The 27,444-nt window shown below is 40.6% G+C and overlaps 1 protein-coding gene across 4 annotated transcripts in view; it reads left to right on the plus strand.

The window, feature by feature from the left end:
- AGBL4 (AGBL carboxypeptidase 4) overlaps window positions 1-27,444 on the plus strand; it is a 1,425,416-nt gene that overhangs the window by 860,355 nt on the left and 537,617 nt on the right. For all 4 annotated transcript variants that reach the window (XM_070468194.1, XM_070468193.1, XM_070468191.1 and 1 more), the window contains one exon: window positions 12,543-12,759. In XM_070468194.1, the coding sequence (XP_070324295.1) occupies window positions 12,543-12,759 (217 nt within the window). The remainder of the gene's footprint in view (window positions 1-12,542; window positions 12,760-27,444) is intronic.

Here is a 27,444-nt window from a genome sequence, read left to right on the forward strand (position 1 = left end):
TCTTCCTAAACCATACACTTTTTTATTCTTGAGCTCATTGCTAGTGAAAAGTTTATTGCAAAAATTGTTTGAGTAACCAAAAACAAATAATTTTAGATTTGTAACATATGATAAATATGCTGTGAGCAGACTCTTCTTTATAAGCAAGACTTCTCAGTCTCTATTTCCCAGACGTATTTCACATTTGCCTAACCCATAATTTTCCATATTTCCACTCAATCCCACCAACTAGTGACCTCAAGGCTCCATGCATCTGGCAGGTTGCTGCATGGGCCACAGTTTGACTGACAGGCACAGTCAGCTACCAGTAGTGGAGACACCTTTGAATACCTCTCCCACAACCATTTGAGACCTGAAGGAGTTAACTGCCTTCCTGTATCTTGACGGGTACACTTAGTTTTATTAGAGAGCACATTTCCTTGAAAATGAGGTGTTGGTTACATTGGTTGTGGGGAGGATCAGGAACAGAAAACAGGGTTATTGCTGGTTTTCTTTCCTGCATGTTTAAATGGTTCCTCATCCCTTGTCACCTTTTCTTTTGTCCCCTGTCCTACCTGCTTTGCCCATTTCGTATCCCAAGCACACTTAGTATGACTTTGGAACTCATTATTCTGAATCAAGAGATAGTGTGATGCCAACTATCCATCCTATAGAGCACGGTGATAATCACAGTGACCATGGTGATAATCACAGTGACTACTGTGAGCACCTGTTATGTATCAGGTAACAATCTCACCTCTAATCTTCAAAACAAAAGTGTGAGCTAGATATTGTTTTAATTTTATAGATGTGGAAACTCAAGCCAAGAGCTGCAAGATTGACAGACAATGGAAGTAAATTAGATCCCAGGCCTACATTCTATCTACTGCACAATGACTACATTTCTAAAAGGCATCAAAGCCGAAATTGAGCAGAGCTCTTATTCATTCTAACTCAGCTCTGCCTGACTTATTCATCCCCTTATTCAAGATATTTATTGAGTAACGTTGTTAAAATAGGTTCTGTGCAGTGGGACTATAAGGAGATTCCAGTCTAATGACTTCACACTCACCCAGAAACCTTATTATTATTCCATCTACGGTGGAGCAACAAAGTAACTTGGATACAAACCTTCAAGGCAAACCTCAACTTTTGTAGCTACAGCTAGCAACCCCATCACAAGCACCCAGCATTCTGATACTTCCTCATATAGCATCCTATATACCAGCAAATTATAATGTTGAAAACATAGACTTTTCACCTGAGTCACAAAAACCCTAAAAGGGATATGTGTGTGTGTGTGTGTGTGTGTGTGTGTGTGTGTGTGTGTTAGTTGCTCAGTTGTGTCCGACTTTTTTCGACCCCATGAACTGTAGCCTGCCAGGCTCCTCTGTCCACAGAATTGTCCAGGCAAGGACACTGGAGTGGGTTGCCATTTCCTTCTCCAGGGGATCTTCCCCACCCAGGGTTCAAACTCAGGTCTCCCACATTCCAGGCAGATTCTGCACCTTCTGAGTCACAGGACACATTTTAGTAACCATGTTTTACACAGAGGCACCAGGTAGGGTAGAGTCCTGCCCAAGGATTACCGCTTAGGTGTTGTGGTTTCGTCACATCCAACTCTTTTGTAACCCCATGAGCTGTAACCAGCCACACTCCTCTGTCCATGTGATTTCCCAGGCAAGAATACTGGAGTGGATTGTCATTTCTTCCTCCAGGGGAATCTTCCTGACCCAGGGATCGAATCCCTGTCTCCTGCATTGGCAACAGATTATTTACTGCTGAGCCACCTAGGAAGCCTACCACAGCTTAGACTAGCACCCAACTTCTAGTTTTTTGTCCAGTGTCCTCTTCTTGTGTCCTCTCAGGAATCTGGATTGGAGAAGATGGATTACATGACTTAGAGTCTCTCTCTGCATGAGGAGCCTGTCCTTGGAGCATCTGACTATATTAGCAATCTGCCAGCAGCCACATGTAGGTAGGAATATTGTTGCTGTCCATGACCAGGGGGAATAATCAGTCTCAGCTATTCCCCAGCTCTAAACCAACCAAAGTAATTGGGTTTAATTTTAATTTTTTTAATGGCTTGGAATTAATAGAAGCAGCTGCTGCCACAGTGTGTGGGTGTCCTTCTGCAGAAGGCACAGACCAAAAAAAAAAAAAAAATCCTACACATAAAATAAACTCTGAAAAATAAACAATAGAGTGTAGGACAAAAAGGTTAATTCAAGAATCTAGCAGTGTCTTCTTGTTATCAAAAACTCAGATGGCAATATGTAGCTCTGTCTCTCTCCTCCCACCACTAGTGCCCATCAACCCCTGATAAGAGAGTAATCTGATTAGACACAGGCTGTATAAATGTGTTGTCTGTATCTGAGTGCCCCCTCATTCTCTCTTTCTCCCCCTCCTTGTGACTCATCAAGAGATTAGCTGTGACAAAGTGCAGAGAAAGATAAGAATAGATAAGCTGGTGACAGGAGCACTATTATAATTATTTGGGGGAAGGTAGGATTGGAATTAGGAGCAGGTCCTCTCCACCTGGGAAGAGTGTATTTATAATGTGGGCAGCCGTGCTGGTGCCTGACTGTGCCAGATGCCTGAGGAAAGAAGGGGCCAACTTGTTCAAGCCAGGTGGTGGTCTGGATTGTTCCAGCCAAATGAAGACTAAAGGCCATGTGTTTTCATGGATGACAAACCAGAGATTCAGCTGCCCTCATGAAGGGAGTAAAGTGAAAGTCACTCACTCATGTCCAACTCTTTGCGACCCTATGGACTTGCCTGCCAGGTTCCTCTGCCCATGGAATTATTTAAGCCAGAATACTGGAGTTGGTAGCCATTCTCTTCTCCAGGGGATTTTCCCAACCCAGGGATCAAGCCCAAGTCTCCTGCACTGCAGGCAGATTCTTTAGCATCTGAGCCACCAGGGAAACATGAAATTTTTCTTTAATTTCAAATATGCCTGGGAAACTGAATGCTAGTTTGCTTCCTGCCTCTGGGAGATAAAGAAGGGGGACCAAGAGACTTTCCTGTAACTGCAATTGGATGAATTTCACAGCCTTGGAAAGAATATGTGTTTATTAGTCAGGCAATAGTGTACATCAAACAGGTAGCTCACTGTTGGCATATAGGAGGTACTTTGTGTATGTTATTCCCCTTGGTGGTATCTGAATGATTTTGTTTTGTATACCTCCTTTAGGATATACAGCCCAAAGAGACTGATTCTTTATTATTTTCCTTTCTACTAATTTAAAGAAAAAGTTTCTGTCTGCTACCAGAGAAGACCCTGGGGTTGAAATCCATGTAACTACATCCATATTTGCTGCTCAATCAGAAGAAAAGTTAGGGCTACTGTCTTTCAGGGTTTTTTTCTTAATTAATTTATTTGTTTTAACTGGAGGCTAATTACTTTACAATATTGTAGTGGTTTTGACCAGAAACCGTAAAACTCCTAGAGGAAAACATAGGCAAAATACTCTCTGACATAAATCACAGCAGAATTCTTTATGACCCACCTCCCAGAGTAATGGAAATAAATGCAAAAATAAACAAATGTGACCTAATTAAACTTAAAAGCTTTTGCACAACGAAGGAAACTATAAGCAAGGTAAAAAGACAGCCTTCAGAATGGGAGAAAATAATAACAAATGAAGCAACTGACAAAGAATTAACCTCAAAAATATGCAAGCAGCTCCTGCAGCTCAATTCCAGAAAAATAAATGACCCAATCAAAAAATGGGCCAGAGAACTAAACAGACATTTGTCCAAAGAAGACATACAGATGGCTAACAAACACATGAAAAGATGCTCAACATCACTCATTATCAGAGAAATGCAAATCAAAACCACAATGAGGTACCATCTCACGCTGGTCAGAGAGGCTGCTCTCCAAAAGTCATTCACGGATTTTGAGGAGAAGTGGGGAACGAGCCAGCAGAGCCCTTCAGGTTCTGGGTTTTCTCCTTTTCCTCTGTGCTCTGATGACCTCCAGAACAATGCATTGGTAATTTGGCTAATGGTTTGGCAAGAAGGCAGAGAGAATGGTAAGTATGAAGGAATCGTTCATTCATTCATCCATTTAGTGAGCCATAAATCCACTCATTCATTCGACAAGCATGCTTTGAGCTCCTCTTCAGGGTCAAACATTGTGTTAAGTGCTATGGATTTTTAAGTGAATCAGAAGCACAGGAGTTTCTGTAGTTAGTATTTAGAGCAATTAGTTATTACTAAAGTTGTTGACAAAGACTTCAAAGAGGAAATGTCATTTGACCTGGGCCTTACTTCTCTTCATAGGGATGAAATCTATAGAAAAGTGTGAGAAAGACAGAATAGTATTTAAAATGGCATGGAGGTTTCTGAAATGGAATGTACTCAAGAAATGACTCAGTTTCACATGGAAAGAGCACAATATACATACCCTCGTGTGGCTGAAATTATTTAGTCTAATATGTTTAAAGTTCACTCATTTATCCTGCAGGACAAAAAAATAAAATAAAATAAAGTTCACTCATTTATCCAATTCATGAGCATTTTGAAGCATCTCCTCTATTCAAGGTTTTGTGTAGGTCCTCCAGAATCCGGTGAATGTATGATTCCGGCCCTCAGTGAGAACTCAATCCTATGGTAGAGAAAGGCATATATTCAAGTTGATGTAATGAAATAGAGGCTATAGAGGAGAAGTGTACATAGTGTGATTGTGAATGTGTTCAGCATAAACACGCAGGTGTGTTTGTGTGTGTGTGCTCACTCGTCCACATGAGAATGCACAACTGAATCTGAGGCTATTAGTTATAGCCCCCCTCTCATATGTGGAGAGTCTCTTTAATCATCAGGATGGGCCCAGGTTGATGACTTGTTTCCAGAACTGGATCATCCTTTAGTGTCTGAGTCCTGAGAGCACACACCACAGGACTTGGGGTCAACCTGCCTCTCTGGCAATATCAGGTTTAGACTCTTTCTGGATTCTTCTATGGACTCATGTTTTTTTCCAATAGTCATATATAGATGTGAGAGTTGGATCATAAAAAAGGGTGAGCACTGAAGAATTGATGCTTTTGAATTGTGGTGCAGGAGAAGACACTTGAGGGTTCCTTGGACTGCAAGGAGATCCAGCTAGTCAGTCCTAAAGGAAATCAACCCTGAATATTCATTGGAAGAACTGATGCTGAAGCTGAAGCTCCAGTACTTTGGCAACCTGATGCAAAGAGCTGACTCACTGGAAAAGATCCTGATGTTGGGAAAGATCGAAAGTTAAAGGAGAAGGGGGCTGCCGAGGATGAGATGATTGGATAGCATCGCCTATCATGACTCAATGGACATGAATTTGAGTAAACTCCGGGAGATAGTGGAGGTCAGAGGAGCTTGGCGTTCTGCAGTCCATAGTGTCACAAAGAATCAGACATGAGTTAGCAACTGAACAACAACAAGGAGCCATTTACAATCTCTTTCTCTTAAGGAGTATTCTTGACCCTACCTTAATTTTTATCATATAATTTGTGATAATAGGAATAACTTCAAAGGGCTATTGTAAAGATTAAAGGAATTAATATATGTTGATATTCCCAGAATTGCCTAGCACATGTTCAGTGATAATTATTGTTATATTGCTTCCATTGATATCTCATACTCTCTGTGTTAAGTGGAGTCAGAAATCTGCCTTGTCTAACTTAATATCAAGTAGAGGAACTTTTTCATGAGATCCTTTAAAGTTTCCCATTTTTGTACTCCCCTGTAACATAGACCTTTCTACTTTCCTTTCAGGGGAATGTTCAAGAGTCTCTACTTTATATTGAGCTAAAATCTACCTCCCCATGATGCTTACTTTTTATCTGTGGATATGAATTTTCTTTCCCTTTTGCCAGTGCTTTTTAAAATAAGCAAGTAACATTTGAAACTTCTCTGTACCATTTCTAGTGAAAAAGAGGAAAAGAGGAAGACATTCCTGTCTTCAAGAAGCCTACCTTGTCTTTGAAGAAATCTCCATTCACTTTTGTTGCTTTTTGTTAAGGGACAAATCAAGTGACAAAACTATTTTAATATTACTATCATATGTCAAACTACAAAAAAATTAATAAGGAATGAATAATCAGAGAACAGTTCAGAGAGGAGATATGTTAAATGATAAGCATTATTTATACCTTCTTTTGTTCATTAATTAGTTAATTTAAAAAATATTTAAAGCTTTATGACAGTCTACCACATGCCACATCTGTGAGTATGAGTTTATGAAGTACGTAAGATATCTGGCAGGGGAAGCAGTCCGAGTGCAGGAAATATCAAACACAAAGACACAGAGGTATTGGAAGTATGGCACAAAATTATGTTAGGGAGCTGTGAGTAGTTCAGTATGAATAAAACATAGGGTTCAAGAAGGGATAAATGGTTGATGATACTGGACTAACAGGGAAATATTGGGGAGCCTTTTGAGGATAGGAGGTTATTTGAAGGGTTTTTTGCAAGAATATTGGTGAGAGTACTACAGATAGGGTTTTTCTGGAAGCAGAAGATAAGGCTATGAGTTGGTGGCAAGCTCCCATAGAGACAATGAGCACAGACTTTGGAGTCACACTAGCCTGTGTCTAACACAGGCTGTTGCTTGCCAACAATTCCTGTTGCAACCTCAGGAATTTTTTTTTTTTTTTAACTTCTCTGAGCTTTGGATTTTCTTGTCTGTGTAAAGGGGACGTTAATAGCCCCTAGTTCATAGGGTGTTAAGAGGATTCAATGATAATGTAAATAAATAATTTAACACCATGCCTGAGACACAGTGAAAATGTAATGAGCAAAATAAGAGAAAAACCAGAAGTACATTCCAAATAAGACACATTTCTTCTACATAATCCCGTTCTTTTTTTCCTTTATTTTTTGTGTTACTTTGCATCCTCTTGAATTTGGCCTGCTGAATCCTTCTCAAACAGATTTTTGTTAGAATCCTTAGAAAAGTCTGGAACATCTAATCCCTGAGCAGTGTCTCAGCTGTCTTGAATGATCAACCCAGGGTCCATTACCTTCACTTTGTCTGCAAATCAGGTTAGGCTTCTGACATACTCAGGAGAGGAGCTGAGGCAGCTGCAGACATTAGATGAATTCTCCTGATAGCACATGATCAAACGTGGTGGAGACAGCAGACTCTCAGAGTCAAGTTGCTAAACTTGGCTAGAAGAGGAAAAAAACTGAGGTGATTGGTTTAAAAAATGGATCTTGAGTGGGAGGGGGGACTGGGATGGGGAATACATGTAAATCCATGGCTAATTCATTTCAATGTATGACAAAAACTACTGTAATGATGTAAAGTAATTAGCCTCCAACTAATAAAAATAAATGGGAAAAAAAAATTAAAAAAAAAAGAATGGATCTTGATTAGATATACTAGTAAATCAAAACGTGCAAACATCAGCATCATAAACTGAGGGGCTTGTGACTGTAGGAATCATTTGTGTATGAAGTGATTGTGCTCCAGCACCCTCAGTGTCAGATCTCTGAGTCAGGGTCTGAAGTGGGTGTCACAGACCATTGGCTGGAGACCTCAAAGCCGTGTTCACTGGTAGTCTCCCTGAATACAAATCTGGAACCCTGGGGCTCACCTACTCCACCAGCCTCACATTTCTGCATGTTCAGTCACATCACAAATGTAGACCATCACCCCTTCTTCTTATACCCTTATCCCTACTCTGGTCTGTTCTCCCTCTAATCTTGGTTTTCCACTGATCCCTCTTCTATCCAAAACATTCTACTTGTTGCTTTTTTCTATGAAACTCAGCTTCCAGGTTAATCATCTCCCTTGGATCCCTGGTCCTTTAATCCACTGCTTCCATTGCCTCTCATCTTTGGTACGCGATGCTTAACAAATGTTTGCTGAATAAAACAAAGAACCAAGACCTGACTATCCTGGAGGCCATTATTTCCCCCTGTGGCTTCCCAAGAACTGCTTGTTCTCCTACTTTACATATGCACAAAGATCAGGAGGGGACTTCTCACTCCCCATTTTCCTTCCAGGCCATTCCATCTCTATTTCATCACTAATAAGTCCAAAATTTTAATATAGGAGTGTTGAGGGTAAAAATCGGGTTAGAAAGGAGGAGTGCTTCATGGGTTTGCCCCTAAGCTCCACTAGTATCACAGGGAGATTGTTGTTTAGTCACTAAGTTATGTCCAACTCTTTGCTACCCCATGGACTGCAGCACTCCAGGCTCCTCTGTCCTACACTATCTCCTGAAGTTTGTGCAGATTCACTTCCACTGAGTCAGTGATGCTATCTAGCCATTGTTGTTACTGAAATGTTTATTCTTCCTAGTTTTAGGGGTAGGAGCCACACGGCCTCTATTGGTGACCCTAAGCACACCTTTAGACAACCTCTGATACTACCATGGGCTTCTATGTGAGAAGCCCTTTCCTTTATTGCTTAAACTGTTCTCTCTACATCTTGTCCTCCTCATCACTTTTGGAATCCTACCCATCTTTGACTCCATGGTCTGTCATATCAGCCACATTTATCTAGTAGTCAAAATTGTCATATTTTCTATACCTGCACAGCTACGCCTTGTCCTTCATCTGATGGCTCTCACCTATCCCTTTGACTGGCATAATCATGGAACTTTAGTTCTTTTGCTGACTTAAAGATACCCTGTGGCCTCAGGATAACATTTAACCTGTCCCTTCATACGAAGTCATCCCTTTGTATCTTCAGATGCAGACCCCACAGATATGGAGGGACGACTGTCATCCATTTCTAATCTGACTTCTGTCTTCCTCTTCAGACACATTTTTCATGATTTCCCTTCCTATTCTTTGTACTTCAACCATGGTGAATTCTTTGCAGTCCCAGCCTTTCACTTGTTTTAGCACATACTCACATCTAGAATGCCAGAAGCCCATAATTTATCAAGAGGGACTCTGGAGAAGTGTTACAGGACCAGTTCAGTTCAGTTCAGTTGCTCAGTCATGTCTGACTATTTGCAACCCCAAGGACTTCAGCACGCCAGGCTTCCCTGTCCATTAACAACTCCCAGAACTTGCTCAAACTCATGTCCATCGAGCCAGTGATGCCATCCAACCATCTCATCCTCTGTCATCCCCTTCTCCTCCTGCCTTCAGTCTTTCCCAGCATCAGCATATTTTCCAATGAGTCAGTTCTTCGCATAAGGTGGCCAAAGTATTAAACTTCAGATTCAGCATCAGTCTTCCAATGAACATTCAGGACTGATTTCCTTTAGGATTGACTGGTTGGATCTCCTAGCTGTCCAAGGGACTCTCCAGAGTCTTCTCCAACACCACAGTTCAAAAGCATCAGTTCTTCAGTGCTCAGCTTTCTTTATAGTCCAACTCTCATATCCATACATGACTACTGGAAAAACCATAGCTTTGACTATACGGACCTTTACTGGCAAAGTAATGTCTCTGCTTTTTAATACGCTGTCTAGGTTGGTCATAGCTTTTCTTCCAAGGAGCAAGAGTCTTTTAATCTCATGGCTGTAGTCAATATCTGCAGTGATTTTGAAGCCCAAGAAAATAAAGTCTCTCACTGTTTCCATTGTTTCCCCATCTATTTGCTGCAAAGTGATGGGACCTGATGCCATCATCTTCAATTTTTGAATGTTGAGTTTTAAGCCAGCTTTTTGACTCTCCACTTTCACCTTCATCAAGAAACTCTTTAGTTCCTCTTCTCTTTCTGCCATAAGGGTAGTGTCATCTGCATATCTGAGGTTACTGATATTTCTCCTGGCAATCTTGATTCCAGCTTTGTGCTTCATCCAGTCCAGCATTTCTCATGGGGTACTCTGTATATAAGTTAAATAAGCAAGGTGACAGTATATAGCCTTGATGTACTCCTTTCCCAATTTGGAACTAGTTCATCATTCTATGTCTGGTTTTAACTGTTGCTTCTTGGCCTGCATACAGATTTCTCAGGAGGCAGGTTAGATTGTATTTCCATCTCTTGAAGAATTTTCCAATTTGTTGTGATCCACACAGTTAAAGGCTTTAGTGTAGTCAATGAAGCAGAAGTAGATGTTTTTCTGGAATTCTCTTGCTTTTTGTGTGATTCAACGGATGTTGGCAATATGATCTCTGACTCCTCTGCCTTTTCTAAATCCAGCTTGAAAATCTGGAATTTCTCGGTTCACATACTGTTGAACCCTCACTTAGAGAATTTTGAGCATTACTTTACTAGCATGTGAGATGAGTGCAATTGTGCAGTAGTTTGAACATTCTTTGGCATTTCCTTTCTTTGGGATTGGAATGAAAACTGACCTTTTTCAGTCCTGTGGCCACTGCTGAGTTTTCCAAATTTCCTGGCTTATTGAATGTAGCAAAGTGAACTTGAGTGTTACAGTACCTGCAATTGATTGTTACAGGTACTGACTTGGAATCAGACAGAAAAAGTTTTGAATCCCAGATTTGTGATTTACTAGCTTGAGTGCATAGGTAAGTAAGCTCCTTAACTTTTATGACCCTCCATGACCACATCTTCTAAGTGGAATAACAACTTAGTGTGGATGAAACCTGCCACATCAGTAAACAAGGATGTTCAGACACCAAGCCATCAAGCAGAGCAGTCACCCCCAATTGTGCACCCTTAGGGATTCAGGATGGAAGAAAAAACAGGATACTGGCCCTAGATAGTTAAAGTGTATATCAAAGGAACTGTTTCAATAAGTCCAAACTCTCGTCTTTCTATACATAGAAAAATGCTAAATTCATTAACTTGAGAGGCCTGAGTTTTTTCTTCAATTAACGGTAATCTTTTTTTTCTTTTTTTTTTCCATTTATTTTTATTAGTTGGAGGCCAATTACTTTACAATATTGTAGTGGTTTTTGCCATACATTGACATGAATCTGCCATGGATTTACATGTAATCTTTTAATGTTCCCATTTCATGTTTTCCACTTAATGTTTGTGTGGGATTCATAACAGCCTGGATATAGGCAAACAGTATAAGCCAAAATATGGACAGCATCAGTGCCATATAATGTTTGCTCTTCCATAGAAAGTCCATAGCCTGACCTCCCTTCCTGACCACTGAGGCAGCCTCAGAGAGACACAAGGTAGAAACAAGGTTATATAACAAATTGCTAGGATGTTAGAATGCTTTGGAGCTCTTTGGAAAAGACCCTGATGCTGGAAAAGATTGAGGGCAGGAGGAGAAGGGGGCAACAGAGGATGAGAAGGTTGCATGGCATCATCTACTTGACAGACGTGAGTTTGAACAAACTCTAGGAGATACTGAAGGATAGCGAAGCCTGGTGTGCTACAATCCAAGGGGTCACAAAGAGTAAGACACCACTTAGCGAATGAACAACAACAAGGAGACCTTGAATTATCAGTGGATGGTCATGGAAAAGGCACAGCTTAATATGGGCTTTGTAGGATTAATAGGATTTTAAGAGACATTCTTTGCAGGGAAATAGCGAATCATTTGGATACCATACAATTGAGGGAGTGCAGTGAGCCTGTGAAGTGAGTGAATGTTAAGACTTTATGGGAATTATGACTGGAACATTTTGCCTTTTCTCATGTATGCGTTTTAGTGTTGCTTATTGAAGGATGAACATGTTAACTTAGCAGAATTGCTTACACAGTGCATTTTAAAACCGTATTTCCCAAAGTGCTTCTTTGTAAAATTAGTCTCATGGAATGCTCTGTAGAAAAATAATAAACAATAGTAGTAATTTAAAGAAATGTTGAATATTCTTTTTCTCTCCCTCAAATATTCACAGTGTGCTTTAACTTATTTTGAAAGGTTCAAAATAGTGTTATAATACCAAAGCCTGACTTCCCTGGGAAAGTAGGCCTTTCCTATTTATGTGACTTTAACATCTCACTATTTCCCCTCAACGCACGTTTAGAGTCTGTAACTATATTATATATTTATTTAAAATATTTTGTTGACTGCTTCCCCACCAGGATATATGCTCCATGAGGACAAATATCTGTCCTATCTTGTTTACCGTTGTACACCAATAATCTAGCACAATGTCTGGGTGTTTAACGGGTGCTCAAAATAGGAATAAATGGTGAATAAAATGTGCTTGCTTTTGACTTCAAATTGTCTACACAGTTAATAAGGGTAGGGTTGGAATTTGAACCAAATACTGCCAGATTCCAGTCTTTTTTACAATAATTAGTTAATCATTTTTGGCTGTGCTGGGTTTTTGTTGCTGCACAGGTTTTTCTCTAGTTGTGGTGTGCAGCTTCTCATTGCTGTGGCTTCTCTTGTTGTGGAATACAGGTTCTAGACACGTGGACTTCAGTAGCTGTGGCTCCTGGGCTCTAGGGCACAGGGTCAATAGTTGTGGTTCATGGGCTTAGCTGCTCCGTGGCACGCGGGATCTTCCTGGAACAGGAATTGAACCCATGTCTCCTGCATTGGCAGGTGAATTCTTTACCACTGAGCCACCAGGGAAGTCCCCAGATTCTGTTTGACCAGAGGTTGGTATACACTGTTATTCTTAGCCACCACCTAGGATTCTTGATGTTACAGTTTTACTCTTGGGCATTTATTCCCGTTGATTGCAATTTGAAGCTTGAATGACTGTCTGATATGCCCAAATTTCTTTATATCTTTCAGGCAAAGACTGCCACCCAAGAATGTCTACTACTACCGCTGCCCAGACCATAGGAAGAATTATGTGATGTCTTTTGCATTTTGTTTTGACCGAGAAGAAGATACTTACCAATTTGCTTACTGCTACCCTTATACATACACTCGCTTTCAGCATTACCTTGACAGCCTGCAAAAGAGAAACATGGATTACTTCTTCCGTGAGCAGCTGGGTCAGAGCGTGGTAAGGTCCACTGGGGAATAGGTGGTTTGGGGGAGAGCTTAGTAGAAGTTTTTATAGAATGCAAATAATAGATATTGGTGCTTCGTAGACTATATGCTCTGGAACTTTTAAAAATCATAGTTTTTTGTGTGTAATATTTTGATACTTTGACTACAAGTAAGTCATAGAATAGGATAAAGCAGATGTATGTCCTTCTGAATGAGGCTGATAAATCTTCTCTAACAAAATACAGACGTTCTGGAGAATCCCCAAAAAGTCCGAGGGAAAAAAGAAGGTTTCTACTAGGTATTGCAAAAGGTGTGAAAGCATTTATGAGTCTAAGCTTATGAGATGAAGAGTAAATTTGCTTTTTAGTGAATTCAATTTGCCTGCAATACAGATTAGCAGGTGGTGTGCAGTATGGTTTTGCTGTCCATAGTGTGTTCATCTCTGTCACTCATTAGGTCCCCAGCCCTTCCCCCTTCCCAGGTTTAGTTCTCTAGGTCTGGAGATTTTGGTCTTACATTCTATATTAGTTTCCTATTGCTGACATAACAAATTGCATGGACTTGGTGGCTTAAAACAACATAAATATATTATCTTACAGTTCAGGAGAAGTCTGAAGTTGGCCTCTCCGGGCTAAAATCAAGGTATCAGCAAGATCTTTAAATCACAGCTGTAAAGCCCCCTTTGTCCTGTGAGGTAGCATGTTCACAGTTTCCAAGGATTAAAACTTGGGCATTTGGGCAAAGGGGGTGCATTGTTCTTCCTGCCACAGCTTCCTATTCTCTTTTCCTCTTCTTTTTCCTCTGCCCACCCTCAAAGTGTTCCAAAAAGATATAAAAGTACTCTTCATATCAGAGGCATAAACTTTGTTTCCCATGGTCATCAGTACTTCCTTCAGTTGCTAATAAAGAATATCTTCCCTCTACTCTAACCCTCTTCCTAACAGTGCTTCTGTTGGGTGCCATGTATATTTGGTGCCTATATCTTTTGAACTGAGAACTGGGACACATGGTGTATCAGTCAGCCTGCTAGCAGGAAACAGATGGCAGCTTCACATTAGGATAATTTGAGAAGAGCTTAATAAATGGGCTATTTACAAGGTGTGGGCACTGCGTACAGAAACCATGGGGTATAGTGCAGTTCCCTGGGGCTAGTAACAGCACAAAGGAACTGAAGGGAGGGAATGGTAACCAGAACCCAATAGTAGAAAGTCATGCAGTGGGCAACCTTGAGTGGAACAGTGACCTTCAGTTGAGGAACAAAGTTAGCCTGAGATGACCCCACAGGGAAGGAGCTGAGAAAAATAAATACAGAGAACTCATTTTTTTTTTACTTCCCTCTGATCTTCTGCCAGGGGTTCCTATTGACCAGCCCAATTGGAAATTAGAGGGCAAGAGACCACTGAAGTAATCCATACAGACAAAGTCTTCCTGAACAAAGAAAACGGTGAAGAAAGGCAGAGAGTGGTTGTAGAGAGCCAAATAGAACATATTAGGTACATATGGTCTGATCAACAATGTATTACTGGAAATCGTGAGATTATTTGAGATGGGACTGTTGGAGAAATCCTGAGATGAATGTTTGGCACACATATAACTTATCATGTAAATTAAGAGCAAGAGAGTTTCATTCAATACTGTGACTTTTAAGGGCAGGATCTATTTGTTTCAGGCTTCCCTGGTGGCTCAGATGGTAAAGTATCTGCCTACAATGCAGGAGACCCAGGTTCAATCCCTAAGTTGGGAAGAGCCCCTGGAGAAGAGAATGGCTACCCACTCCAGTATTCTTGTCTGGAGAATCCCATGGACAGAGGAGCCTGGCAGGCTACAGGCCATGGGGTTGCAAAGAGTCAGATGCCACTGAGCGACTCACACTTCATTTGGTTCATTCCATTCCAATGTCCATTCCAGCACCCTCTTAGATTTATGCCAGGCAGAATCCAGGTGCACATTGAATGACTATGTGGTAAATTACTGAATGAATGAATGAAGATATGTCTAGAGACAATGTGAAGAGCCAAGAGCATCAGAAAGCTGATAGGAGGAATAATAGGATAAGTTAAGCTTTCAATAACAAATACAAAAAATGAGTATCTAAAACAACAGCACTTTAAACAAGGTAGAAGTTTATATCTCTTCCATATACAAGTCTAGATGCAGGAAATCCAGAGCTGATGGTGTGGCTCTGCTCCTGAAAACTATTGGAGTCAAATTCTTTCAGCTTTCTGCTGCTCTCCCTAGAATGTGCCTCTCAATCTCATTGTCAAATGTGGAAATTCTACAAGCATTTCCATGTTCCAGGAGGCATGATGAAGAAAGTATGGGGAGAAGGGAGAAGATGCAGTTCTTGGCACTTTCATGTTTATCCCATTCAATAGAACTCATATCCACACTTAACTAAAGGATGGATGAGAAATCAAGTCTTCATCCTGGGTGACTGTGTTTCTAGCTGAAAATTAGTAGTCCTATAGATATGGAAGATAAGGATAGAGAGGAAGATTGGGACCAAGCTCTGGTAAACTTTGATTATCAAATTAAGGAATTATGGCTGTATCCTTTATTCAGATTCAACACACAGACACTGGGTCAGGCACTTTATGTACACTATCTTACTTGCTTTTTGCAACAGTTTTGTGGGGTAGGCAGGATTATATCAGTTTTGGAAAAATAGCCTAAGGCTAACTGGATAAGTTACTTGGCTAAAGCTAAATGACTACTTCGTGACTAGGCCAACATTAAACCCATGGCTTCTGATGCCATACCCCGACACTTCGATGGACTCACTGCTGCTTTTCACATTGTACCTACTGAAACCCATAGCAGATTTTGAGAAAGTGATTGTAGTTTGTCCGAAGATACATCTTAAGAAAGTAAAGTTAGTGGAAGTGCAGGGTGTGCCACTGCTGGCTAAACTAGATTAGGGAATCTCTGTGGCTTGGTTCAGTCCCACTGAATTGGGTCTCGAAGCAGATTCCAGACTTCAAGGCTTTCTGGTGTAGTTTGTAGGCAGGACAATTCTTGGTTACTAGGGCGTTTGATACGGCTCGTGTCTGAAGACACCACTATAATTAGTTAATTCTTATTCCAATTTGGAGGGAGGATAATTACAAGTAGAAAGCTAAATATGTCAACAGATAATTCTTAGAAAGCGCATGAAGGAAGCAAGATTTTGAATTTCTAGTGCTGAAACTATTAATCACCATGGGCATGGCTGCTATTGCTACTAATTGTATCATTCAGAGGGCTTCCTTGGTGGCTCAGTGGCAAAGAATCCATCCGCCAGTGCAGGTTGCATGGGTTCAATCCCTGGGTTAGAAAGAGCCCCTGGAGAAGGAAATGGCAACCCTCTCCAGTATTCTTGCCTGGGAAATCTCATGGACGGAGGGGCCTAGCGGGCCACAGTCCATGGGATCACAAAGAGTTGGACACAACTTAGTGACTAAACAACAACAGATCATCCAAAATGGCATTTTATTTTGTTACTCACCAGTGGCCTTTTCTAACCACACCAAAAAAATTGCTTTGTGCATGCACCAAATCCACAATCTGACATTTAAGTTAAGCACATCATAGGAAAAATCTTTATTTTCTCATGTTTTAACACTTCTGTTGAGGTACAATTTACATACTATAACATTAACACACTGTAAGGGTACAATTCTATGATTTTTAGTGAATCTATAGAGTTTTACAGCTATCACTACAGTCTAATTTTAGAATGTTTCCATCAACCCCGAAATTTCTTTTGTAAATCCTCACTTCTGCTCCCATCCACAGGAAACTATTTATCTGCTCTCTGACACTATGAATTTGCCATTTCTGAATATTTCCTGTAAATAGAATAATACATTATTTAGTTGTCCTTTGAATTCAGCTCCTTTTATGTAGCATTAGATTTTTGAAGTTTGGTTCATCCATGTTGTAGCATCTATCAGTAGTTCATTTTTAGTGCTGAATAATATTCTATTGAAAAAGTATAACAAAATTTGTCTATCTATTCTCTGGTTAATGGACGTTTGGATTGTTTCCTTTGGGGCTAAAATGAATAATTTTATTGTGAACATTCATATGCATATCTTTGAATGGACATGTGATCACTTTTCTCTTGGGTAGATTTCTAGGAATTGAATCATTGGGTCATACAAGTCCACATGCAACTTAAAACAGAAACCCAAAACTGTCACAAGGTATTCCAAGTTAGTAGTGCCATTTTGCAGTCCTGCTAATAATGTCGGAGAGATGGTTTAGTTTCTCCATGTGCTTTCTGACAATTGGAATTACCTATATTTTTCAGTATAGCCGTTTTAGTGGGAATGTAGTTGTGTCTCTTTGTGGTTTTAATTTGTGTTGCCCTGGTAACTACTTATGATGATTATCTTATGTGCTTGTTTGGCCTTTATATGTCTTCTCTGATGGAATGTTATTTACATTTTCTATCCATTTTTAGAAAAATTGGTTTCTGTTCTTACAATGAGTTGTGAGAGTTCTTCATGTGTTGTGAATATAATTCCTTTGTCAGATACATGCTTTATCAATATTCCCCTTAATCCATACCTTATCTTTTCACTCATTTTCTTAACCATGTCCTTTGAGGGATAGAAGTTGTTAACTTTTGAAGTCCAACTTATTTCTTCTCTTATGGATCATGTTTTGGGAGTCTTATCTAAAAGCTGCCTATCTGAAGGCCACAGAAATTTTCTCCTCTGTCTTCTTCTAAATTTTTCATAATTTTCAGTTACATTTAAATCCATGATCCATTTTGAATTAATGTTTTATATATGGCATGAGGCAAGGGCCTTAAGTTCATTTTTCTTTTGGCATATGGATATTTAATTGTTGCAGCACCACTTGTTGAAAAGACTGGCATTTACCCAACTCACAGAGACTGAGCCAGAACTGTGTCTGAGTGTCTCCTGTGGAGGTGCGGGTCAGCAGTAGCCTGCTGCAGGGGCCCTGGGTGCAACAGACCTGGGTATGGCATAAGCCCTCTTGGAGGAGGTCGCCAATAACCCAACCATAGAACCACAAGAACTTACACAGGACCAGGGAAACAGACTCTTGGAGTGTACAAATAAAGGCTTGTATGCACCAGGACCCGGGAGAAACAAACAATGACCCCACAAAAAACTGACCCAGACATGCCCATGAGTGTCCAGGAGTCTCTGGCAGAGGCATGGGTTGGCGGTGGCCTGCTTCAGGGTTGGAGCAAAGCAGTGCATGCCTGGGACCTTTTGAAGGAGGTTGCTATTATCTTCACTACCTCCACCATAGTTTGGCCTCAGGTCAAGCAACAGGGAGGTAACATAGCCCCGCCAATCAACAGAAAATTGGATTAAAGATTTACTGAACACAGCCCCACCCATCAGAACAAGACCTAGTTTCCCCCTTAGTCAGTCTCTCCCATGAGGAAGCTTCCATAAGCTCCTTATCCTTCACCTTCAGAGGGCTGACAGAATGAAAGACACAATCACAGAAAACTAAACAAACTGATCATGTGGACCACACCCTTGTCTAGCTCAATGAAAATATGAGTCATGCCATGCAGGGTCACCCAAGATGCATGGGTCATGGCCGAGAATTCTAACAAAACATGGTCCACTGGAGAAGGAAATGGGAAGCCAGTTCAGTATTCTTGCCTTGAGGATCCCTTGAACAGCATGAAAAAGCAAAAAGTTATGACACTGAAAGATGAAATCCCCAGTTTGGTAGGTGCCCAATATGCTACTGGAAAGAGTGGAGAAATAACTCCAGAAAGAATAAAGAGGCAGAGCCAAAGCAAAAACAATACCCACTTGTGGATGTGACTGGATGCTGTGAAGAGCAATGTGCATAGGAACCTGGAATGTTAGATCCATGAATCAAGGCAAATTGGAAGTGGTCAAACAGGAGATGGCAAGAGTGAACATTGACATTTTAGGAATCAGCGAACTAAAATGACTGGAATGTGTGAACATAACTCAGATGACCATGATATCTACTACTGTGCTTAAGAATCCCGTAGAAGAAATGGAGTAGCCATCATAGTCAACAAAAGACTCTGAAATGCAGTATGTGGATGCAATCTCAAAAATGACAGAATGATCTATGTTCATTTCCAAGGCAGATCATTCAATATCATAGTAATCCAAGTCTATGCCCTGACCAGTAATGCTGAAGAAGATGAACGGCTTTATGAAGACCTATAAGACCTTCTAGAACTAACACCCAAAAAAGATGTTGCTTCATTGTACAGGACTGGAATGAAAAAGTAGGAAGTCAAGAGCTACTTGTAGTAACAGGCAAATTTGGCCATGGAGTACAAAATGAAGCAGCTCAAAGGCTAACAGAGTTTTGACAAGAGAATGCACTGGTCATAGGAAACACCCTCTTCCAACAACACAAGAGAAGACTCTACACACCAGACATCATCAGATGGTCAACACCAAAATAAGATTGATTATATTCTTTGCAGCCAAACATGGAGAAGCTCCATACAGTCAGCAAAAGCAAGATCGGAAACCGACTGTGGCTCAGATCATGAACTCCTTACTGCCAAATTCAGACTTAAATTGAAGAAAGTAGGGAAAACCACTAGACCATTCAGGTGTGACCTGAATCAAATCTCTTATAATTATACAGTGGAAGTAAGAAATAGATTCAAGAAATTAGATCTGATAGACAGACTGCCTGAAGAACTGTGGATGGAGGTTCATGACATTGTATAGGAGGCAGTGATCAAGACCATCCCCAAGAAAAAGAAATGCAGAAAGGCAAAATGGTTGTCTGTGGAGGCCTTAAAAATAGCTGAGAAATAAGAGAAGCTAAAGGCAAAGGAGAAAAGGAAATATATAACCATTTGAATGCAGAGGTCCAAAGAATAGCAAGGAGAGATAAGAAAGTCTTCCTCAGTGATCAATGCAAAGAAATAGAGGAAAAAGATGGGATGGGAAAGACAAGAGATCTCTTCAAGAAAAATAGAGATACCAAGGGAATATTTCATGCAAAGATGGGCGCAATAAAAGACAGAAATGGTCTAACAGAAGCAGAAGATATCAAGAAAAGGTGGCAAGAATACACAGAAGAACTATACAGGAAAGATCTTCATAACCCAGATAACTATGATGGTGTGATCCTTCACCTAGAGCCAAACACCCTGGAATGCGAAGTCAAGTGGGCCTTAGGAAGCATCACTATGAACAAAGCTAGTGGAGGTGATGGAATTCCAGCTGAGCTATTTAAAATCCTAAAAGATGATGTTATGAAAGTGCTGCACTCAGTATGCCAGCAAATCTGGAAAACTCAGCAGTGGCCACAGGACTGGAAAATGTCAGTTTTCATTCTAATCCCAAAGAAAGCAATGCCAAAGAATGTTCAAACTACCACACAATTGCACTCATCTCACATGCTAGCAAAGTAATGCTCAAAATTCTCCAAGCCAGGCTTCAACAGTACGTGAACTGTGAACTTCCAGATGTTCAAACTGGATTTAAAAAAGGCAGAGGAACCAGAAATCAAATTGCCAACATCCTCTGGATCATTGAAAAAGCAAGAGAGTTCCAGAAAAACGTCTAGTTTTGCTTTATTGATTAGGCCAAAACCTTTGATTTTGTGGATCACAACAAACTGTGGAAAATTCTTCAAGAGATGGGAGTACCAGACCACCTGAGAAATCTGTATGCAGGTCAAGAAGCAGCAGTTAGAACTGGACATGGAAGAACAGACTCATTCCAAACCAGTAAAGGCGTATGACAAGGCTATATGTTGTCACCCTGCTTATTTAATTTCTATGCAGAGTACATCATATGAAATGCTGGGCTGGAGGAAGCACAAGCTGGAATCAAGATTGCCAGGAGAAATATCAGTAACCTCAGATATGCAGATGACACCACCCTTATGGCAGAAAGGGAAGAACTAGAGCCTCTTGATGAAAGTGAAAGAAGAGAGTGAAAAAGTTGGCTTAAAGCTCAACATTCAGAAAACTAAGATCATGGCATCTGGTCCCATCACTTCATGACAAATAGATGGGGAAACAGTGGAAACAGTGACCAACCTAGACAGCATATTGAAAAACAGAGACATTACTTTGCCAACAAAGGTCCATCTAGTCAAGGCTATGGTTTTTCCAATAGTCATGTATGGATGTCAGAGCTGGGCTATAAAAAAGCTGAGCATTGAAGAATTGATGCTTTTGAACTCTGGTGTTGGAAAAGACTCTTGAGAGTCCCCTGGACTACAAGGAGATCCAACAAGTCAATCCTAAAAGAAACCATTACTGAAAATTCATTGGAGATACTGATGCTGAAGCTGAAATTCCAATATTTTGGCCACCTGATATGAAGAACTGACTCATTGGAAAATACCCTGATCCTGGGAAGGATTGAAGGCAGGAGGAGAAGGGGATGACAGAGGATGAGATGGTTGGATAGCATCACCTATGTGATGGACAAGAATTTGAGTAAACTCAGAGAGTTGGCGACGGACAGTGAAGCCTGAAGTGCTGCAGTTCATGGGGTCGCAAAAAGTCAGATACGACTGAGCAACCGAACTGAACTGAACTTACCCTTGAATTATCTTGGCACCTTTCCCCAATGCCTCTACTCAGTTTTTCTTTTTTATTTTCAAGGCCGAATTCCTCGCAAGCCATACCTGTATCTGTGTAAGTCAGTGAGGATCAGACTGAGTTTGTCTCATCCACCCTGAGCTTGTAAGACTTCTTTTCTCTGACATTGGATCCCTGTGTGGGAGTGGGGAACCCAAGCTTCAGGCAGATTTCAAGTCTGCCCTGACTTTCACTTTGCCGTTTATGCTGTGATTTCTGTGGACATTTGTGGAACTTCAAGGTTGTCCAGGTATAGGTTGCTGCTTTAGGCTTCTTCTCATACCTCTGCTGTGCCTGCACCCATCTCAGCCAGGAATATGCTTGTTCTCTCTATATAACTGTGGGCCTTCTTCACTTGCCCACAGATAGTGTTCCTGTGTCTGGGCACTGCCTATTTCTCCAAATCAACTGGGTCCCTTCATTCATGACAAAGAAGTTGCCAATCCTCACAGCCTGGCCTGTTCCTAGAATTCACCAAGCAGGGGGAAGGTAGAATGAATCCAGGACAGAATGTCATCGATTCTCACTCTTATTACCTGAAGTTCAGCTGCTTTTAAAACATAGTAGTTTTGAGATTGTTGTCAGTTTGGTCAATTTTCAAAACACTAATGGTTATTTGTGTCAATCTTATCTAGCTTGATGTGTGTTTTTTGGGAATAGGATTTATCAATACTCTCATTCCAGCATAGGTAGAATTAGATTTTAACTGACTAGCATGAGTTTTAAAATCATACAGCTTTTGTACTGTCAGACATAGTGAAGTATGGCATTATTTTCATATGTCACTGGGCTAGAGGAACACGTAACTTGTGTGTATATGTGTGTGTGTTTTGAAAGTACTAGATGGAAAGAGCCATTCCCATACCTAGGGATACTTGCCAAAAGGAAGTGTCTAACAAAGAAAATACTCTGATAGTGTATTTTGGAAATCACTAGAAAATCATTTATGTGAGGATAATATTGTCTCGGCTCTGCTATTGACTACCTCTTTGACCTTGGGAAGAGCACTTCTCTACAGGCCTTACAGAGTCAGACCAGATCATTTCAAGCATCCCTTCCAATTTCAATGTAAATTGTGGTTCAAATGTTGATGATACCCTGTTGTATGTTCTGAGTCACATATTAGCTTGTTGTAATGTACATGAGTTTGGGTAAACTCCGGGAGTCGGTGATGGACAGGGAGGCCTGGCGTGCTGCGGTTCATGGGGTCACAAAGAGTCGGACATGACTGAGCGACTGAACTGAACTGAATGTTGCCTCTTACTCGGCCCTTTATTTTATAACAGTGGTAGTTATTGAATGCTTAGCATGTGCCAAACACAATGCTATGAACTTTACATACATCTGTCATTCAGTCTTCAGAAACCCCTATTGAACAGTTAGCACTACTGTTGAATGCCTGACCCCATGTAACCAACTTGTCTAAACTCTGGGGATACAGCAATGAAAACAAGCATAAATCCATGTCTTCATGGAGCTTACATTCTTATAGAAAGAGACAAACTTTGTTGAAAAATTAATCAGGAGAAAGGAGATGTTTGGGGGTGAAGGCTTCATTTAGAAGGAAGCATTTAAGCTCTGAGATATAAGTAGTATCTTCTGCCATTTGCATTTTTAAAAGCTGAGATACACTGAGATTAATTTATCTATGTCGTGTAGCTGGGATTTGAAGCCATGCTTTCGTGGACCCCAAAAGATGAGCTATAAACCAGTCCTGTATAAGAAAATATTCTATTAATATTCACATATACAGTTATTTGCTAAATTTTTTCAAAGTCATTCCTCAACACTATAAATATCTAGCCAACTCCTTTGTCAGGCTTTGTCTTGGGTGCTGGAAACAGAAAGATGAATACCAAACACACCCTGCCTCTGAGAAATACCCAGTGTACTGGGTGTCACAGACGATGAAGGCTAATAATGTCAATGATGGTAAAAATGCCAGGACTGAATATAAAACTATGCATGTGATCTAAGAATCCCACGGCAGAATAGAACCATTGCCTCTCTTGTTCTGGATACTTGATTTCTAGGAAAGTAGTGAGAATTTATATTCAGTTCAGTTTAGTTGCTCAGTCGTGTCCGACTCTTTGTAACCCCATGGATCGCAGCACACCAGGCCTCCCTGTCCAACACCAACTCCCAGAGTTTGCTCAAACTCATGTCCATCGAGTCAGTGAGGCAAATGAGGCCTTCCTGTAGTAAAAATTTGTATTATTGTTCTTTAAATAAAACTATTACTTATTGGATGGTCTTCTTTTAAATAAACATTAATTTTAGAATAATTTTAGATTTATAGAGTTCCCACATACCTTCACCCAGTTTTCTCTAATGTTAGAATCTTATATAACCATGAAAAAATAGTCAAAAATAGTAAATTAACATTGGTACATCACTATTAACTAAACTGTAGAATGATATTTAGATTTTGTCAGTTTTTCTGCTAATATTGTATTTTGTCTCCAGAAACCAATCCAGTATACAATGTTGGCCTACATTAGTAGATTTCATAAGTACAAGTATGACCTGTTAACACTTATCCTAAGTTTCAACTTACTGGTTTTAGTTCTTTGTTATAGGCTGCTGTGATCTTTTGGAGTTTTGGATTTCCTTATCTGTAATATTAGTGACATCACTCAGAATTTTTAAAGAATATATTTTTCAAGTATTAGTTTAAGGCAAGGATACAAATGTTTAACAGGCTAAGACCTGAGACTAAAAACAGAGATCCGTATATATTACCAGAGAATTCTGTGGAATGACTAATATGGCATTTTTATATTGATTTTCAGGTTTGATTATGCTGCATACCCCAGTAGATTAAGTTACCTAAGTGAACAGGATTTTACCTGCCTCCAAGTAACTCAATTCAATTCAATTTAGTTCAATTTAATTTAGAATCCCTTATGTACTACATACCATAAGAGATCTAGAAATAAATAAAATGTAGTCTCTGTCCCCATTTCTCCATCTTGTTCATAAAGATCATATGTAAAATTTTAAATAATGCCTAGTTGAAATCCATGATGAGTGAGGGAGAGCCGTATGGTAAAGGACAAAATTAAGAAAAAAGGAGTGCTTTCTAGGGAAGGCTCTGGCTAGGTGGGGCTCTACAGTGAGGACCCTGGGCAATAGGAACTCCCAACAGGACTCTAACCCCTTCTGGTGAGATTGGCTCCCAGATCAGCAAAGTCACAATGAGAATGGTCTGGTGGCAGACGGCAGATTCCAAAAGCCACGTCTTCAAAGATTTTTCAGAATCTAAAGCAAACTAAGAATTTGGGAGTCAGACCAAAAAAACAAAAAATGAAAAATCATAAAGCTGAAGAGGATAGAGAATGTAGTAGAAGTCAGAGAAAGCTAGAAAGCTAGGTAAGGATGAAGAAAAGCAGAGACGATGAGTATAAGGAGCTCTGGAAGAATCTGAGATATGACAAAAACCACTACAATATTGTAAAGTAATTGGCCTCCAACTAATAAAAATAAATGGAAAAAAAAGAAAAGAAACTTGGCAGGTTCCACTACAGTCCTTGCATGGACTTGTGTGGAAAGGCCAGGATCTCGGAAAGGAGCAAGAGGGAACTAATGACCTGATGGGCAGGAAAGTCAAGGAACACAAAGTAATACAGCAGAAGAGAGGCTAGAGAGGCCAGTACAGTTCTGATAAGCATGATATCTTCAAATATAAGGCAGTCACCTTCCATTCTTTTCATTCCTTCTCCTTTTGTTCTTTCTTCCCCTTTGAAGTAAAACATCATGGAGTTGCAGCTGGCAACATGACCAAACAAATGTATGAAAGATAATTACATCTTTTTGGCTGGGTTTTTAAATGAGTAATTGTTGGAAGTCAGTAATCTCAATTATCAGTCTCTAATCTACCTCTCAGCAGAGTTCTATGGACCCCCATCTGCACCAAACCTTGTCCTGATCAGACACTCTAAATTAAATGGGCTTCGTGGTTTTGGCTCCCTTCCAGCAGGCCACTTCACAAGTCACCATGCTCTTGGCATAGTTTTTACTATTCCCTACAAAAAGAATCCAATTAATTGAAGGCAGATACATTCTCTCAGCATCTGGCTGAGGGACTTCCAACCTGCCCTATGATGCAGACAACCCGTCAATTCTAAACCTCAGCCCTGGGTGAACATGGGCCTGAAGAGGAGATGCCAAGAAACGTGACCCTGGGTTCTCCCTCTGCTCAAACAAGGAGACGCATGTATGATACACCTCAAGCTGCAGAGGCTGACCCACACTACCACATACCTGTTCCAAACCTGGGTTTCCCCAGTTCAGTGAATGCCTCACCATCACTTCTGTTGCCCATGTCAGAAACCTGTCCTATTTAACTCCTTTGTATTCACTCCTCACATACTATTCTGTCACCAAGTGTGATCAAGGCTAAAACTCAATTTTCTTAGGATCTCTCTCTTCCTGCCCACACCACCACTGAGTGGGTGGGCAAAACACCGAAGCCACCCCTTCAGCCTGGCTCCTGGACACACCCCTACCCTCATCCCATGTAAGGAACAAGCTTACCCTACTTGGGGAGCAAGCAAGCAAGGCAACCGGTTGTTTGTTCTCACTCCCCCTGTTCCAGCAGGGGCCCCAGTAAAGCCTTGCCTAAAAAACAAAAAACTGTCTCTTCTTTATCTCTGCTGCCAATGCCCTGGTTCTAACTATCAAGGTCTCTTAAGAAGTTACAACTTCTTCCTTAGCCAAAGAGCACAAGATATGAGGTGAATGGCCTCCAGGCTTTCTCTCTCTTTTTATTCTACTCCCATAGCTCTGTCAGCATTACATGGCTGCCAGAAAGTCCCAGACCTCCACGCATACTTGTGTTCCCCTCAATTCTTCGCTGATTCTGTGGTACCTGACCAAGAGACTGAGTAACCGCCCATCTAGATTGTCAGATGGCATCCTTCTGGCTATGAGATTGCTGCTTTTAGATGATTCGTTGTTGTTGTTGTTTAGTTGCTAAGTCATGTCCAGCTCTTTAAGACCCCATGGTCTATAGCCCGCCGGGCTCCTTCTGTCCATGGGATTTCCCAGGTAAGAATACTGAAGTAGGTTGCTATCTCCTTCTCCAGGAATCTTCCCGACCAAGGGATCAAACTTGTGTCTCCTGCATTGGCAGACAGGTTCTTTGCTACTGGGCCACCAGGGAAGCTCTGGATCATTCTTTCCCTTCCCTTTAAAAAAGACATCGCATAAAAGGACACGTTTTGAACTTTATGCTATCAGTCTGTGTAACCCATTGCTACTTCTCATTTCTGTCATCTGCCCACTTCGTGGACACCTCCCTCAAACATGGAGGACTGTGGTTCATAATTATCTTTCCCACTACACTGCTGTCACTATGGTGAGGGATTTTAGTATCCATGAAAGTGGCCCATAGAACACCTTGGCCTCTGTTTAAGATAAAATATACCTTTAACATGGTCTGTAAGATCCTACATAATCTGGCCTCTGCCTGCTTCTTCAGCTTCTCTCATACCGTCTTACTTTGCTGCCTGGGCCCTAACCACACTAGCCTTCCTACGGTTTATTCTGTGAGCCACAGATTCTCTCCCTCACTTGCATACACACTGGCCCCTCTACCTGAAGAATTATTTCTCTGTTGTCCTTTGCCTAACTACTTCATATTCTGCTTTCAGTGTCCAATTTGAACGTCACTTCCTCATGGAATTTTTCCCTGATAAACTGTTCTGAGAGCCTCTGTCTTATGCATCTATAATATACTCTACTTCTCTTTAAAATGCTTATTACTCTTCTGATAGTCATTCAATATCTATCTTCTATTCAGAGATTTAGGAAATATTTTGTATTTGGGGTATTTATAGGACTAGGTATTTATAGGTAGAAAAGTTATACTGCTACAGCCAAAATTCCTTCTTGGTACCACTCTATGTGATCATATTTTGTTTCTTCCTCTGAAGCACATTTCCATCTTGTTGAAGCAGAAGATGTCTAACATGAAGGCCCAAGGTCATTTCTTTTATGCGAATCATAGAATGTCAAAGCCAAGAAGAATCTACCATATATCAAGTTCTGGGGCTTTAAAACCATGTTCCCTGTAGCTCTAAGGAAAGATCTGGGCTCTGAACAGTACCTTAGCCACCACTG

Source organism: Odocoileus virginianus, chromosome 5 (assembly GCF_023699985.2).
Source record: "Odocoileus virginianus isolate 20LAN1187 ecotype Illinois chromosome 5, Ovbor_1.2, whole genome shotgun sequence".
NCBI lineage: Eukaryota > Metazoa > Chordata > Mammalia > Artiodactyla > Cervidae > Odocoileus > Odocoileus virginianus.